General features: G+C 33.6%; 1 protein-coding gene across 1 annotated transcript in view; it reads left to right on the forward strand.

The window, feature by feature from the left end:
• The window catches only part of CSMD3 (CUB and Sushi multiple domains 3), a gene marked incomplete at its 5' end in the record, with an annotated part of 336,142 nt that overhangs the window by 208,515 nt on the left and 110,823 nt on the right, over positions 1-16,804 (forward strand). Inside the window, 3 exon segments of the mRNA XM_017891519.1 lie at positions 368-556; positions 1,261-1,438; positions 2,619-2,764. Of these exon segments, the coding sequence (XP_017747008.1) occupies positions 368-556; positions 1,261-1,438; positions 2,619-2,764 (513 nt within the window).

Raw genomic sequence — 16,804 nt, forward strand, 5'->3', positions numbered from 1 at the left:
AAAAAAAAAAAAAAAAAAGAAGCAATTGCATTCTATGGAAGAGAATCAGAATATATTCTATTAAAATTGTAGCTTTAAGAAGAGTGTACATTTTCATTAAAACATAATTCAGTTGGGTTGCACAAGTAGGTGAAGAAAGCATGCATTTTTATGAATTGTGCTAACATTTTAAATATGAAAATTGTAGACATGAGAAGAAATTTTTGTCATAGGTCATTGACAGCATTTATCATAAACCTGAATTGCTATTTATAATCAACTACAAGTAGCATCACATCTATTTGTAAGTTGCAAAATTGCTCTAGTACCCTATCTGTGGCCTCTGAAATTTGGAAAGAAAAAACGTCTTTCTTTTTCCTCTTTCCAGCCTATCAGTTGCAAAGCTGTCCTGATCCACGCCCGTTTCGAAATGGTTTTGTAATTGGTAATGATTTTACTGTGGGTCAAACCATTTCATTTGAATGTTTCCCAGGATACACATTAATTGGAAATTCAGCTCTCACGTGCCTTCATGGTGTCAGTCGTAACTGGAATCATCCACTTCCAAGGTGTGAAGGTATGCTTCTAACTTGAAACTATCTTTTAGGTGATATCATCTGTTTTTAATATTGTTTTGGCACTTTTCACTTGTCTTCCTCTTCCAATAGCATGCTAAATATATAGTCTCTCAGCTGAAGATATTTTTTAAACCCCTAAGTCTCTATAATGAATAACAATTTTATCATTATTGGCAGGAGTCCTAACCTTTCCTACTGGGAGTGAAAAAAATAGTTGATTCACACTTTAGAGTTTTCTTATGTGTGTGGGGAAGGGAAGGGGTGCATGTGGGTTTGTATGCATTTAAGTCATTCTTATATAAACCACTAACCCAGATACTGCTACTGAGTTCCTTTGCTGTAGAAAAGCCTTTGAAATAAAAGGCTTCGAACCTCTCGTAAGGCCTTATATGTACACATAGTAAGAGGCAAATGAAAGTTAAAGTCTTTGCATTGATATAAAATATTTAAATAATAGAGAAGACAATGTAATTTACTAATCTAGTGATCATTAATAATTATTTAGCATAACTCATGTGGAAATATAAAGTTGACTGTATTTTGTGCACTGTTGCCAACTTCATTATATATACCTCAACTGAAGTAAAAACAAAGCATAAATGTGTTTCATAATGCTTAAGATACTTGAAATGTTTGCCTTTTTCTCCATAGTCAGTTTATTGTTATTTTTAAATATTATTTTGTTTTGTTATGTTTTCCATAGCTCTTTGTGGTGGGAATATAACTGCAATGAATGGCACCATTTATTCTCCTGGGTATCCTGATGAATATCCAAACTTTCAAGATTGTTTTTGGCTTGTAAGAGTACCCCCTGGGAATGGCATCTACATCAATTTTACTGTCCTTCAAACAGAACCAATATATGATTTCATTACTGTATGGTAAGTCGGGACTATTGCTATTGATTTATTCAACTATGTATACAGTAAAACAAGGTTGAAATAAAAATATATCACAATACTCTGTTACAAATTGTCATCTGATATTTGAATTGAGGTGAGTAACTGAGCCTGACAGTATGTGTCTTGTAGAATTTCACACACAAGAGAAATAGATTTTGGCTTATTTGCGCCATGAACTAGGTAAACATTGTGGAATAAAGACTTCATAGGTGAAAACAAGATTTAAAGATACTATTAAATTAATGTGCTAAAACAGGGAGTTAACAGACTAAGTTTACGATATGGAAGTTCTCCATTAACAAAAGTCAGTGGAATTTAAGAAATTATAATTATTTAATATAAGTAGTGGATTCCTGTCATAAAAATTAATTGTATTACAGTCTTGTCAATTGAAACATCTTTATTTAAAAATATATTAAGGCTGGGTTCAGTGGCTCACATCTGCAACCCTAGCACTTTGGGAGGCCACAGCGGGAGCATCACTTCATCCCAAGAGTTCAATACCAGCCTGGGAAACGTAATGAGACCCTGTCTCTAGAAAAAATAAAAAATTAGCCAGACATGGTGGCATGCGCCTGTGGTCCCAGCTGTTCAGGAGGCTAAGTGAGAGGATCCCTTGAGTCTGGGAGTTCAAGGGTGCAGTGAGCTGTGATCATCCTACTGCACTCCAGCATAGGCAATGGAGTGAGACCCTGTCTCTAAACAAATAAATAAATAAATACAAATATATTAAAGAAAGTATCTGAATTAATAATTAACAACTGATAATTTGTTCATCTGAGTTCTAAGAGTTGTAACTTTAACAGTCTGTGATTCTCAAGACTATGGCTGAAGAAAATAAAAGGGGGCAAACCTCAAGCGTTTAAAAGCACTAGAGTTTTGCTAAAAAAACAAAGACAATGTATTAATTATAACTAATATGAGTGCATTCCATTTAGGTCAAAATGTAATCTGTTTTATACTTTACATTTAAAAATATGTGGTCACCTACATAGATTATTATTAATATATATTATTTGCACTCATTGGTTAGCTTCCTGCATCTTTATTATTGATATGTTAGAATATAAATATATGCAATACCCTTATTAAACTTGGTTCAAAACTACTTCCAAAATCAATCTCGATCTCTCCTTCTTTCCCAATCCTTGTCTCATAGGGATGGACCAGACCAAAATTCACCTCAGATCGGTCAGTTTAGTGGCAATACCGCTTTGGAATCAGTCTACAGTACTTCAAATCAGATTCTAATCAAATTCCACAGTGATTTCACAACAAGTGGCTTTTTTGTGCTCAGTTATCACGGTTGGTATTATCTGAGAGTTCCTGTTTCATTTGGTACTGTTTAATTTGTCCTGGAAAAAATGGAATGTAATATATATTTAACCAATGATTGAAAAGGTATTAAATTTAGAAATTGTATAATCGCAGCAACTTTAGCATTTCAAACACATTTCCTTGCAAAAGATGACCTCTTCTAAGTATTCAGGGACATTAACATGTGAGCAAATGGATATAGGAGATAAATCAGTCAGTAATTACCCAGTGGAAAATAATCATTTTTGCATGAAAACCAATACAAGAGAACCAGCTGTTCATACTTTATTGCATGTAATTTTGAGACATCAATAGATTTTTTTTCCTATACAAAATGTTTAATCTATTCAACCTGCTGTGAACCTTTCTAAAATTAGCATTCAGTAATTCAGTATCTTTATGCTTTGGATCACATTACTCATTCATTTATACTCTTGTTTCAAAACTATGTCTATTCTAGAATCTTACAGTTTTAAGTGACTATTCCAGATCATTAAGTTCATAGCTTTTACTGCTGTGGAATAATTTATGTGTAGTCTCAATTTTAGGGTCCTTTGTTCTGGGCTCTGTATTCATAAGCTTAACTTTTTGAAAAGACATTCAGAAGGTTTCACAGAGGTGTTTCTCTTCTTTATTTTCTTTTTAAATCCTTAATCAATTGTGTTCCATTATTAATAAGAAAATGGTTATTTATCTATAATGATACATCCTTTTATCTGCTATGACCATAGTCTCATTAAAACACATTCTGCCTCATATAACTTAGACTAATTCCATGGGCATGTCACAAGACCAATAATCTACTAAATTAAGCTTGCAAAAATTATATGAAAATGTGAGGATGGACAGGTGCTTTACCCTTTACATAATGTATGACTTAGCGTTTCACCTTTTTAATATAAAGTAGCTAAATATTTAATACTTAAAGCTTGTATTCCATGAAAAATATAGTAAATCAACTGTGATTGTGTTCAAAGACTTTTAAAGCACATTGTATCTAGTCAGAAGTTGATCATAAAATGTTTGAGTTGCTTAATTTGAGCACTTATCAGTCAATTAGATGGTATCTAATTAGTTTCTCTGTAGTGATCCACTGCCATCCAGACTGATATGCAATCCAACATAACCAATTGAAAAGTCAGGGGTTCAGTCTACGGCCATACCACCCTGAATGTGCTGATCTCATCTGGAAAGTTGCGTATTCAGTCAGACAACTTTTATTTGGGGTGTTTTTTAAAAAAAAAATTTTTTTTTGCCTTTCCTACTGAGTTGATCATTAATGCTGGCAGTTTGTAGATATAGCCTACAGCTGAAACAATGGAATTATTGCTTTGATAGATAATCATAACTCAGGAGCTAATACATTATCATTAAGATAAAAAAATGAATTAGCTGCCAAACTATATTATGTACTTTTTATCTCCACAAGGATTTCTACTTAAATATTTTTTTATCTTTTATGTACTGCTTGCAATCATAAAGAAAGGACTATTCATTGAAGAACTATAAATATCCTCAAGATAATCCTACAGGAAGTATAAAATTTTTATAAAATTTAGGAGACATTTCAAGGGGAAAATATTATCAAAGGAAAGGATGTCAGTGTTGTGTGTTTGTGTGTGTGTGTGTGTGTGTATGAGACAGAATGTGCACATTCATATAAAATATGTGGATAATAGATATCTACACATAAACACAAAATCTTAATGTGGATTTAAACATACACATATATGAATATATAAACATATATCCTCATTTCAAAATGTTTCACTTGACTTTTGCAAGTGAGTTTTGAGACATGTGTGATAGAAATGGAATTGCTTAAAAATAAAGCAGGTCAAGGTCAGGTGCAGTGGCTCATGCCTATAATCCCAGCACTTTGGGAGACCAAGGCAGGAGGATTACCTGAGGTCAGGAGTTCGAGACCAGCCTGATCCACATAGTGAAACCGTGTCTCTACTAAAAATACAAAATTAGCCAGGCATGGTGGCTCATCCCTGTAATCCCAGCTACTCAGGTGGTTGAGGCAGGAGAATCTCTTGAACCTGGGAGGCGGAGGTTGCAGTGAGCCAAGATGGTGCCATTGCACTCCAGCCTGGACAACAAGAGTGGAACTCTATCTCAAAATAAATAAATAAATAAACAAACAAACAACAGATCAAATATTCATTTAGCCCTTTATTTTCTATTTGACCTTGGACAAGCTACACTTTGACCTCTACTTTCCTCAGCTATAAAACAATATTATAGAATTGCTGAGAGGATTAAATGTCATATTATATATGTATAATTTACTCTAGTTACTGGCATATATTAGGTTGAACCAATTAAACTTTTGGTCAAAAAGTCCTATGGACAATTTTATATAGCTTAGCTGTAGAAATATTGTAATTGTTACTATTATCAGCTTTACATTGAGGAGACATTTTGAGAATTGGAGATAATTGATAATATACAGTTAGCATAATGCCTGGCAGAGCAGATGTTCAGTAAATATCTGTTTCCATACCATATCTTATCTTACATTTTAGATTTTTCAAATAGGACATTCATTCATTATATTTTATAATAAGGTGTAAAAAAAATGCCAGAGCCTAATGAAGGCTAATGTTTGAATCAACAGCTATGGAGATTCCACCCAAATTTTAAAATAAACTTGAAGTTTGGGAGCATAGCCAGAGTTCTTGTTAAAAATTGACTGATACTTTCAATTTATCTAGCCCTAATAGGATAATTTTTCTAAAGCACTGCTTTCATCCTTACCTGCCTTTTCAAGAATGCATGAGGCCTACAGTAAATCTAATTTTAAAGCTACCCTATAATCCAGTTCACTGATTCTTACTCTCCAGTCCCTACACAACTTCAGTCAGGTTGGTTTTCTCACTGCCTCCTGAACTTCCATTCTTAAATCACATCTTTGTCTTCGTCATAACTACTCTTGGTTTCTTAACTCATCTTCAGTTATTTAAGTCTTTTTATGTTAAGTCCCATATCCACCACTTCTTAATAATTTGAACTCATGGTGATCACTGCCATCACCTCTGTGATTACACTTACTCTTCTTACCAAACTTTTGAAAACTTAACTACAATATGGTGTATTATTTTATAAACCTTGTGAGTTTATTAAGTGAGTGTTTTTTGAGGATACACATTTCTTGTTCTTATCCTTTTTATATTTTTTTAATTGATTGTATTTTAGTATTACAGTGGGAAGTGTGTGTTTAGACTCTTTAAAAGTTGTTTGTATTTATTTGAGCTGTGTTAGTAATAACTATTTAAAATTATCATTTTAGAATTACCTAATATGTCAGCTAATTCTAAAATCAGCATCCCACTTAACGAACAACAAGACAGATATGCCTGTTAATCCTAATTTGAGCTATAGGCTCAATGTCAAAATGAAGTCTCATAATAGTAAAAAAATGGTCAAATTATTTGGAATTTTTGATAAATTAACTGAGTATATAATTCATTATAAGCTTAACACTTATTTTAAGTTGGTTGAGTATACCTAATCTTTGAGTGATTTACTCACCCACCCAGTTTTCTTTATATCCTCTTAGACTTGATAGTTACTTCTGATATCCCTTGCTTAATAATTCAGAAGTGATTATCTCAAGAATTGTATATTTATTTTATAAAGTTGACAGTTCAATATTTTTGTGTATTTTCTTAAGGTCACATTGATCATTTAAGTTTTATTTATTAATATATTTTAATGTACTTGAAAAGAGAAGAAAAAAATGTGTGAAAATTTTCTCTCTCTAACCTAACTTCCTTTATGAGATCCAGGCAGCCATCTGTCTTTTATAAAACATCACCTTCATAAAGTCTTTTATGATCAAAAATAACATTCATAAAAAAGCTTTGCAAAATGAAAGCTCTCTGCAATGAAAAAATAGGACAGGCGTAAATGCTGAGGCACTTTATCTCAGATATCATATATTTTCTCATTTGAGGAAATGTTTTGTCTCTCTTTGAGTTGCTATAATTATGGTTTCCTAAAGTAAGAACTACATTTTTTCATATCTGCTGTAGAGTCAAGATGAGTTTGGTTTATAATTAATAATAATATTCAGTCCTAATGACCCCCTAAAAGATAAATTATCCAAAATAAATTTAACTGAGTGTTCTTTTTGCAGTGACTTTGTATAACCATCACTATATTAGTGGTAACAACCATTTATTGAAAATTTAATATGCTGAGCACTGTGCTAGGTGCTTTCCATGTATTATTGCTAATTTTCATAATAACCCTATGGGGTAAGTATTATTATCTTCATTTTAATAATGAACAAACTGAGTGAAAAAACAGATAACCTACATAAAACCAGAGAACTAATAAGAAGAAAGGCTAGTTGGAATTCAAAATAGGTCTGCCTTACTCCAAAGAATGATCCATTTTTGAAAAATCAAAACAACAATAACAACAGCTAAAATCCATTGTATTCTTATTAAGTGCCAGGCAATGTTCTAAGCTGGTATTATCGAATAGATTATATTTAATGGTATATAAACCCAATTGTTCTTTAAACATTTAGTCAAAGTGATTTTCAGTTTTAGCAATATGATGGGTCATCTCATTTTCTCAATATGCCTCCTAATTATAACTTGGAGCTTTAAGCTTCTTATTGCTTCATTTCCCAAAGATCTACAAAGTAGTAACCGTACATTGATAGATTTATCACAGCTCAGTGTATTCTTTATAGTTTCTAAAATGTGCTGTGTTCGCTGGGCCAAGAGAAAGTAAAAGTTTTGTTGAGGTCTGGCTTGTGTCATTCAAAATAACCAGGCAACTAGAGTATAGCCACAATATGCATTTGCTAATTTAATATAGAAGTTATGTTATGGTGTTTAAGCCAATTATCCAGGATACTTGGTTTTTCTAATATCAATGTATTAGGGAAATTCACTTTCTATGTGGAAGATTTTCTTAGCATAATGGGATTTAATAATTATGTTATTCATTATTTTCTGTTATTAGCACATTTTCTATTGAAGACTGAGTTGATTACATAATGACTCATTATTTTTAAGAAATGTATTTAAAAGGCCTGTAATGTGTTTCAGGTCATCTTTTATGGTTATGCTACTTTTACAATAAATGCTGTATTTGGAAACAAGTATATTTAACTTCACAAAGTCTCATCCTAAAAGAGACTGCTGCAGATGTAAGGACATGCTTTATATAAAGCATAAATCACAATTGCCTTTAACTGTGTGACCCCTTTGCCTCACATAACCTGAAGACCTGACCTCCTTTTGTATTGTAATAACTAGAGCACAGAACCCGTAAAGGGTTTTATTATTTGATGTCCAGAGAGCATGGGGGGTATGGACATCATGTAATAATGTGTGTGTGTGTGTGTGCATGTGTGTGTGTGCATGTGTGTGTGTGTGTGCATGTGTGTATAAAATGAAGCGATGGAGCTAAAAACCAAACTGCTAGAACTGTTAGGAGGAAAGGAAAATATCACTTACTATTAATTAAATGACTTAAATGACTACTTAATTATAACTCAAATGACTAAAAGTCATGTCAAAATTACTATCTTTTGACACTTCACTGTATGTATATGCCCAGTTGATAAAGTATGGTATTTATTTTCTTAAATATCTTACTTTCTGTTGCCTCCAGCCAAAGATTTTCAGGAACACAATTTCTGTTAAACAAAGTTAGATTTATTAACTTGTGATAATGAGTGAGACAGCATATGATGAGGGACTCTGTGATCTCAGCAAAAGTGTGTCAGGAGAGTCTTGATATAGGAATTCGACTGTATGAGATGGTTTGGGGAGAGGTTCAAGGAAACAATTTTCTTCTGGATTGGGTGCTGTCAGAAAATTAGAGCAGTTTTATGATTGGATATCTTAAAGTTTTTTTTCTAGAAGGTGGAGGGAATGGAATATACCTATATAATTAGGGTGGAAATACTATTCACTAAGGTTGGCTGAGGTGGAAGACTCTGTCATTTTGATGATTTGAACAGTGTTCTTTTTTTCTGATTATAACTATAGAAAGGTCTTATTTCTGTCTTATTTCAACAAGGTCAAAGAATTACCTTGCCTGCTGTTAGTTTTTAGGGAAATTGTTTATGTTTAACAGGAGACAATGGCCTATCAATTAGAGCCAGGTCTATATGCCAGGGAACTCAACAATGTAGAGAAGAGGCCTTTGGCACATTGTTTTTCAGATTTCAACGGGCTCATCACTAAGACAGGATACCTTAAATTAGCTGTCTGCATGTGAAGAAGACAATTCATGCAACAGATATTGAAATGTTCTTAAAATAATCCAGGAGATATCCGAATAGTTTCGTTTCACAATAGTTTCTGTTATTTCTTTTCTAGGAAAATAATAAGAGTGACTTCTTGTTGACTGTATTAGTCCATTCTCACACTGCTATAGAGAACTGCCCAAGACTTGGTAATTTATAAAGGAAAGAAGTTTAATTGACGCACAGTTCCACATGGCTGGGGAGGCCTCAGGAAACTTACAGTCATGGCGGAAAGGGAAGCAGGCACGTTTTAAATGTTGGCAGGGGAGACAGAGAGTGTGTAAAGGAGGAACTGTCAAATACCGTCAGATTTCATGAGAACTCACTCTCATGAGAACAGTATGGGGGAAACCACCACCATGATCCAATCCCCACCCACTAGGTCCCTCCCTCAACACATGGGGCTTATGAGGATTACAATTTGAGATAAGATTTGGGTGGGGACACAGAACCAAACCATATCGTTGATTCATTTTCATTCTTCATGATAGAAACTTTCTGTCTCTCATCTCTAAATCCAAATAAGCATTTGCTCTTGATTTCTAATATTCTCCCTTATAGAGTCAGAGAAATAGACTGAATATAAAATATTAGTGGTGTAAAAGGGATATTGCAAAGTAATTTAAACCCTGCTGGAACACACTTCTATGTTCATGTCAACCCACTAGCAGATTTTCTGCAAAATGGAAAACAAATTTATTGTTTTCTTCTCTTCATTAAAATTAAGATACATTAATTTCAATACACTTAGCTCTGCTTTCAAGTGAAATAGCTTAAGCTTGTTTCAGATAACTTTAAAAATAACACTGCTAAAACTGCATAACAGAACATAAAATTGTCAATGTTTGTTATCCCCAAAATCTTCCCCAAATCATGAGATTATCATACTTGAACTAATCTGGATGAGCACTGAAGTACACTGGGGCTTATATAGAGCTTAGAGTTTATAAGGGAAGATGCAACATTATTTCTGTCCTCTGTGAGGAATACTGTGTCCTTACTTGGCAGAAAGGTTATGTGCTTGTCCTTTTTTTGGTTTGGAGAAGGAATGGCAATTTGCCAGTGTTCTGTTTTGTCTTTTTTGAAGAAGTCTTTAATAGCGCATTGAATAGAAGTAGATACATGCAGCATTCTTTTCTGGAATTGGGTTGGATGTTTCATTGCAAAGAAAATAGAAAATTAAAAATAACGAAAAAATGTTGCCAGAATCAAATCTTAAACCAATTTCAAAAAACGTATTTGTTGGACGAGGAACCAGATATCTATGCACATTTGAACAAAAACAGGGAACTATTTAAATAATAGCCATCCTCAGAAGATACAGACATGTGGAATATGATACTCTCATGTAGTTGTTAGTAGTTGTTAGATAGTAAATGGTGTTTAAAAGTTGGTGGGGCATGTCAGATAAAATGATTCTTCTAAAGAGAACACATACTTAGTTCCAATATGCGTTTTTAAAGTGTGAATACCTATTTTGTGCAGCTTTTCTGTTAATGGTCATGGCTGCAAACTGTTTCTAAATGGAACAATCCATGAAAAACATGGACTAAAATATATGCACATATGATTTAAAATTTAGATGACATAATTTATATGACTTAATCATTTCATTTCCCCCAGTAACTGAATGCGTGACCTTGTCCATCTCATTTCACTTCTTTAGGTCATCTTCCTACCACCCCTTACGGAGTCTAGGATAAATGATTTCTAAGATTATTTCCAGTTTGTCTATGATTCTAACCTATACAATATTGGATCTATTTGTACCAGACCTATTTACTTTCTTCCTGAGTAACCAAAGCATATATTTTATAGAGAATGAGGTATTATCTTAATTTGATTTATTAATTAGTATTTCTTAAGTGATTTCCAGAGCACTGTGCTAACAGTTTTGAAACCACAGACACATATATAGGATGATGAAATGTGTGCTAAACTCATGAATTTTATACTACGACATAATGTACATCAATATAAAACAAGGATATCTTATTTATTTATTTATTTATTTATTTATTTATTTATTTATTTATTTTATTTTTGAGACAGAGTCTCACTCTGTCGCTCAGGCTGGAGTGCAGTGGCACAATCTCAACTGACTGCAACCTCTGCCTCTCAGGTTCAAGTGATTCTTCTGCCTCAGCTTCCCAACTAGTTGGGATTACAGGTGTGCACCACCACACCTGGCTAATTTTTGTATTTTTGGTAGAGACAGCGTTTCACCTGTCCCTGCAGGTGGCTATGCTGGTCTCAAACTCCTGACCTCAAGTGATCTGCTCTCCTCAGCATCCCACAGTGCTGGGATTACAGGCGTGAGCTACTGTGCCTGGCCAATAATATCCAATTTAAATCAGAATAGAAACAAACAAGTGGTTAGATACGTTCTGGGAAGTCACATGGGTGCTTTGAATGACCCATTCTGAGGAAGGTCATGTCAGATTGAAGTTATATGTGTATCAGGTACAAACATCATCACAGCAGAAATGCTGATGCCAATATTTGTCAAACAGGGGATGTACCCTCCCTCTTAACTGGTAATACGCTCAGGCCTTATTCTAAGCACTTTATAATATTTTAACTCAGTCTTGGCTTTATGTCTATTTTACAGATGAGATAACTGAAGCAGATTCTTAGCAGTTTGCCTAAGGTGATGGAACTAGCAAACAGCAGACCGAGATTTGAACCATTGGTCTGGTTCTAGAGTAAATATTTGATCAGCCTGCTTTGTGCACAAATGTAGTTATCAATACAAACTGGATTATGTATTTTTTTATGATGTTGATTGGTTTGATAGAAATACCTTCAGAAAGAGAAGCAGAGCTGCACAACGTTTAATTCCCCTTTGTTGCCTTCAATTACAAAATGTCTGATGCATCACATCTCACAGTCATTACACCCTTTTCTTTGACCAAGAAAGATGAGATGTCTCAATTTTATTCCTAATTCTGTAAATAATTGCCAAATCAAAATGTTCTTTAGAAATAAAAAGTGAAAGTTAAGAAAAGCAGAAAGTATTAATATTTATATTATTTATTTGTGAATATCAAATATCTTGAAGAAATAGAATCCCAATTTGATATCATAGTGGTTTATTCTTATTAAAAGATAAGCTTAAAATGCTTAAAATGTGCCAGACAGTATTCCAAGTGCTTTGCATGTGTAAACCCATTTGATTCTCATAACTGCCCTTTGAGATGGCATAAAATTATTACTATTTTATAAATGAGGAAAGCAAGGTGGAAAGATAAATAACTTGCCCAAGTTTTCCCAATTTTTAAGTGTTCAAAACAGGATTTGAACCCAAAGAGCCAAAGAGTCCAGACCATGTCCATACTCAATACCATAAGAATGTGTTATATATTATACATATATACTCATTCATATATATATTTATACATTATATATATATATACACACTAATTCAGCATTCATTATTTCATTTCTCTAGCATTCAGTTATTTAGCACATATTTATTGAATGCTGCCATGTGCCAAACACTGGATTATGCCCTAAAGAGTTAGTAGTTACTAAGAAAAGGAAAAGTCCTGCTTTCATGGAGCTTACATTCTGGTATAAGAAAATAGTAAACAAATACAAGAAAATAGTAAACAAACACATAATTCTTACAGATTGTGAAAACTGCCAGATTGTGAAACAAAGTTAACTGCAAAGGATCAACTTTATGTAGCATTATCAGTGAAGACATCTCTTGTTTTAGTCATGTTCAAAGTTACAAAAGAGCTAGGAAGACAGATTTCAAGAAAATGAGACACAAAATAAAATCATATAGAACATAAAGTTTTAGCTATATTATCAAATACTAAGCTCTCAACCATTTGAGAACTCTGTTGATGGAGTAATGAAAAAGACTACAGTAAGAGGTTGTAGACAGGTTTGATTTTTTGAAATTTAGTATTAAAAATGAAGAAATGTGGTTTAACATTTTTTAAGAAGTGAGGATGATAGGCCACATGCCTATCAGTGGTACTTGAATTTTAAGTAGAGTAGATAAACTATTTTTGTTTATTTGTAGCTAAAAATATAAGCTGGTTAATAGGTGGGGATGAAGTTAATTAGACAAAGTTATAAATCCTTGGAAGTCATAATCAAGACTTTTAATTTACTGCATAAGTCATTTGGGGACACTATGAAGTTTTGTAGACTCCATCAGCAATTGCTTATTTAACACCCACTGCAATATAGATACTAGTAGTCTCTTGCTATCCACTCTTGTCCTCTTCCAATTGTGTGTGTGCTTTTTAAAAATTTCTGACTACAGCCAGAGTGATCTTTTAAAGGATAAATCTGACCACATTCCTCTCCAACTTAAATCTCTTTAAAGGCCTCCCATTGGTCTCAGCTTAAAATAAATGAAATCCTGAGTATAACTTGTACAGTCCTGTCTGATTTAGCCCCTGATTTTTGCTCTTTTCGCTCCCTCCTCTCTCTCACCAGGGCTATCATTCCTCTCCAGAAAACACACACACACACACACACACACACACACACACACACACACTCCGTGCTTCAACTAGCTAAATTCTACTAATTAATTAATATATTTCTCATCAACTATTAGCATGTATAGAGCAGGCTTCTGTCTGCTTTGCTTACCTTTGCATTCCCAGCACCTATTATGGTTTCTGGCATCTGGCACATCATAGGAGCTCAATAATAACTTATTTAATAAACAACTTAATTAAATGTGTTAGGTATTGTAAGAAATGCAAATACAATACAAAATACTTAAGCTATACATGGAACATGAACAATACGTAAAACAATTCAACACAATAAAACACTAAATGCTAAATATTGTGGTGCCAATTTCTAGGCTGGCAAGATTGCCAAAAATGAAGGTGTGGGATAGGAAATGAACATGGCAAATACAAAGGACACAGGAAAGTTCAGCTGGATATAGCAGACATCTCATGTGAGGGATTAGTGAGAATTAGGGTAACGATCTTGCTTTATCTAAGATGATAAATCAATCTGTAGGCCATTAAAATAAAACGCTGCAAATTGATAACAGGGAAATAGCAGCGACAAAATGATATTCCAAATGAGGTTTATTTATCTATAAATCTGGGAGACAATGTGTCTTAATTTTATAGTGGAACTTGGTTCAAATTCTGGCTGTGTGAATTGGGCAAATAATTCAGCCATTATGAAATTTAGCATCTCTTTTGGTAACATGAGTAATTTACACATATTTTGATGTGGCATTTTATTGATTAATGAAAGAGGCATGTAAAGGAATTTTCAGATTCCTTTGTACAAAGTGGATTCCAGATAAATACTGCCTTACATCTAGTGAAGTGAATGTAAGAAGGGTAGTATCCGTGAGACACCGAAGGTAAGGAACACACTACAGGCCAATTTAATAACACAGGCGTATGAGTTTACTTGGGCTGCTGAAACAAAGTACCACAAACTGATGGCTTCAAAGCAATCTTTGGCATTCCTTAGCTTATAGATGAATCACCACAGTTTGAGCCTTTATCATCATGTGCCATCTTCCCTGTGTGAACATCTCCGTGTTTCTTTTCATTTTATAAGGACACTAGTCATATTGAATTAAGGTTACCCCCGTAATTCTATACAACTTTAAGTTAACCAATTACGTCTGCAACAACTCTATTTCAAATAACATTTTTAGGTTCCCGGAAAGGCATGAATTTTAGGTGAAACTATTCAACCCAGTACAGTAGGAATGAAATGGCAGGAATCTAGACTGAGATGTCGGTAGCAAGATTGGAAAGATGTAGGACAAATCATAGAGTTATGTTAAAGAACATACTAGTAGAGATTGATGAAGATTGAAAACAGAATTTCTGCGAGCTGCTTACGATTGAACCTTTTGTAGTGCTTGGCCTTCAAAAGTCAAAAGAGAAACAGATGAAAAGAGGTTTGTTTTTTTTGTTTGTTTTTCATTATTCCTTTCTCTTTTACTATTTATTCAAAATTACATAGTTCAACCCTGAAAAGCATTTTAGCCAGATCTTGCCTATATTTCAATGTGTAGCATTCTCTGACACTCAGTTGTTTCTATTTCATCCCCACTAGCAATTTTAAAGTTGGGAGTCATCTTAGGGAAGACTGTTGAGAGGTTGTTTCCCTCCTGAAGAAACCTACATTCTGTCAGTTATTAGCAAATATTAGTTGAATTGTAAGTAGAGTGACAAGAACTAATTCCTGGATAGTGAAAAAGGTAGATAAACAAATAGCCTCTGTCATGTAACTTAAAGTCTACATAGGGACCCAATGAACAAGTATGCAAATAAATGGAAAATAACACGCTTTGAACAAGTCGTGTTTACATGTGCCACAAAAAGGGTTCTGTGATTAGAAAATAACAGTGAGGGGTGGGAAAGGGAGGTGTGAAGAGGTCAGAAAAGATTTGTAGCCTGGCAATATAGAATTGGGAATTGAGACACAAAGTCAGAATTTTAGCCAAAGGAATCAAGGGAATCACTTAGGTAACAACGTAGAAAGTTTATTTAAAGGAAAGTTTGTTCAGAATTCAAATTTATAAAATTGATAAGAATAGAGTTGTTCTTGTTGAAATAGAGTTGGGAGGTAAGAAAATTACACCTCAGACCCTCCATGGGCTGACAGTGATCCCTTAGCTTCTAGGGACACATTTTATAAAACTGACAGTGATAAGAAAGAGAGTAAGACACTAGCTTGTAGCACCCACGTGGTCTTGGAAAAGTAGCATAATAACTCTGAGCATCATAGTCTTCTTTAGTAAAAAATTACAACCTTTAATCTTTTAAATCCTGCAACTGAGTTATCTAGGTCATTCTCAGCATATTCCACAGATGATAATAGTCATGGTTTCCACATAAAAAAATGTTTCTTATTTAAAATAATAAAACAATTTGGGATTAGCATGAAGATTAAAATAGCTTCACAGGAAAGCACAAGCAAAATAATACAGACATGAGCATCTCTACATTTCTGTAATTTCTGAGTTGATCTCTATTCTATGATAAGACGAGTCAAAATCTTCTCTAAAGCATAGTCTTAGAAACATTTCTCTGTGTAGGGCTCCCCTGTCTTCTCCCTTTTCTCTTACATTTTGGCATTTCTTACAATTACCTTTTACCTTTATCACTGTACCCCCTTTAAGTAATAAGTTCAGGAAAACAATTTTCAAAATTCCTAATTACTATCCACCAAACATTTTATCAAAAATCTGGGTTATACTTTATGCTATGGGGTTCTTTCCCAGCGAGTCTTTCTTCTCTAGCAGTAACTCTTCTGTACAGTGGTGTTTTACTTGCAAATTAACATCCATGCACAGCAAGTGCTTTTATAAACAGGCTAAACTACTGGAAGGAAGATGTTTGAAGGGACAGATAACAATTTGCAGAAGAAAATTAAAACATGTTTATTTTTTGTTTCATCTCTCTAGATCTACATTTTGAAAAGTTTTTCTTTTATTTGTCCTTAGTAACCTGAACGTTTATTAGCCAATTAATCTCTTATAAATAGCTTTTTATTAGATGATGATGAATTAATGATTTTATGCTTTGCCCAAGTTTTTGTTCAAGTTTTATCCTCCACCTGAAATGCTCTTCTCCCCAGGATTACTCTTTAGACCTGGAAAAATTTTACTCCTTCTTTCAAGTACATCTTATTCTTTTCCTACTGTAGGAATCTTCCTGACCTGGTCTAGCTGATACTCTTCAATGCTCCCATAATACTTTTTTTTTTTTTTTTTTTTTTTTTTTTTTTTT

Source organism: Rhinopithecus bieti, unplaced genomic scaffold (assembly GCF_001698545.2).
Source record: "Rhinopithecus bieti isolate Rb0 unplaced genomic scaffold, ASM169854v2 scaffold_18921, whole genome shotgun sequence".
Lineage (NCBI taxonomy): Eukaryota > Metazoa > Chordata > Mammalia > Primates > Cercopithecidae > Rhinopithecus > Rhinopithecus bieti.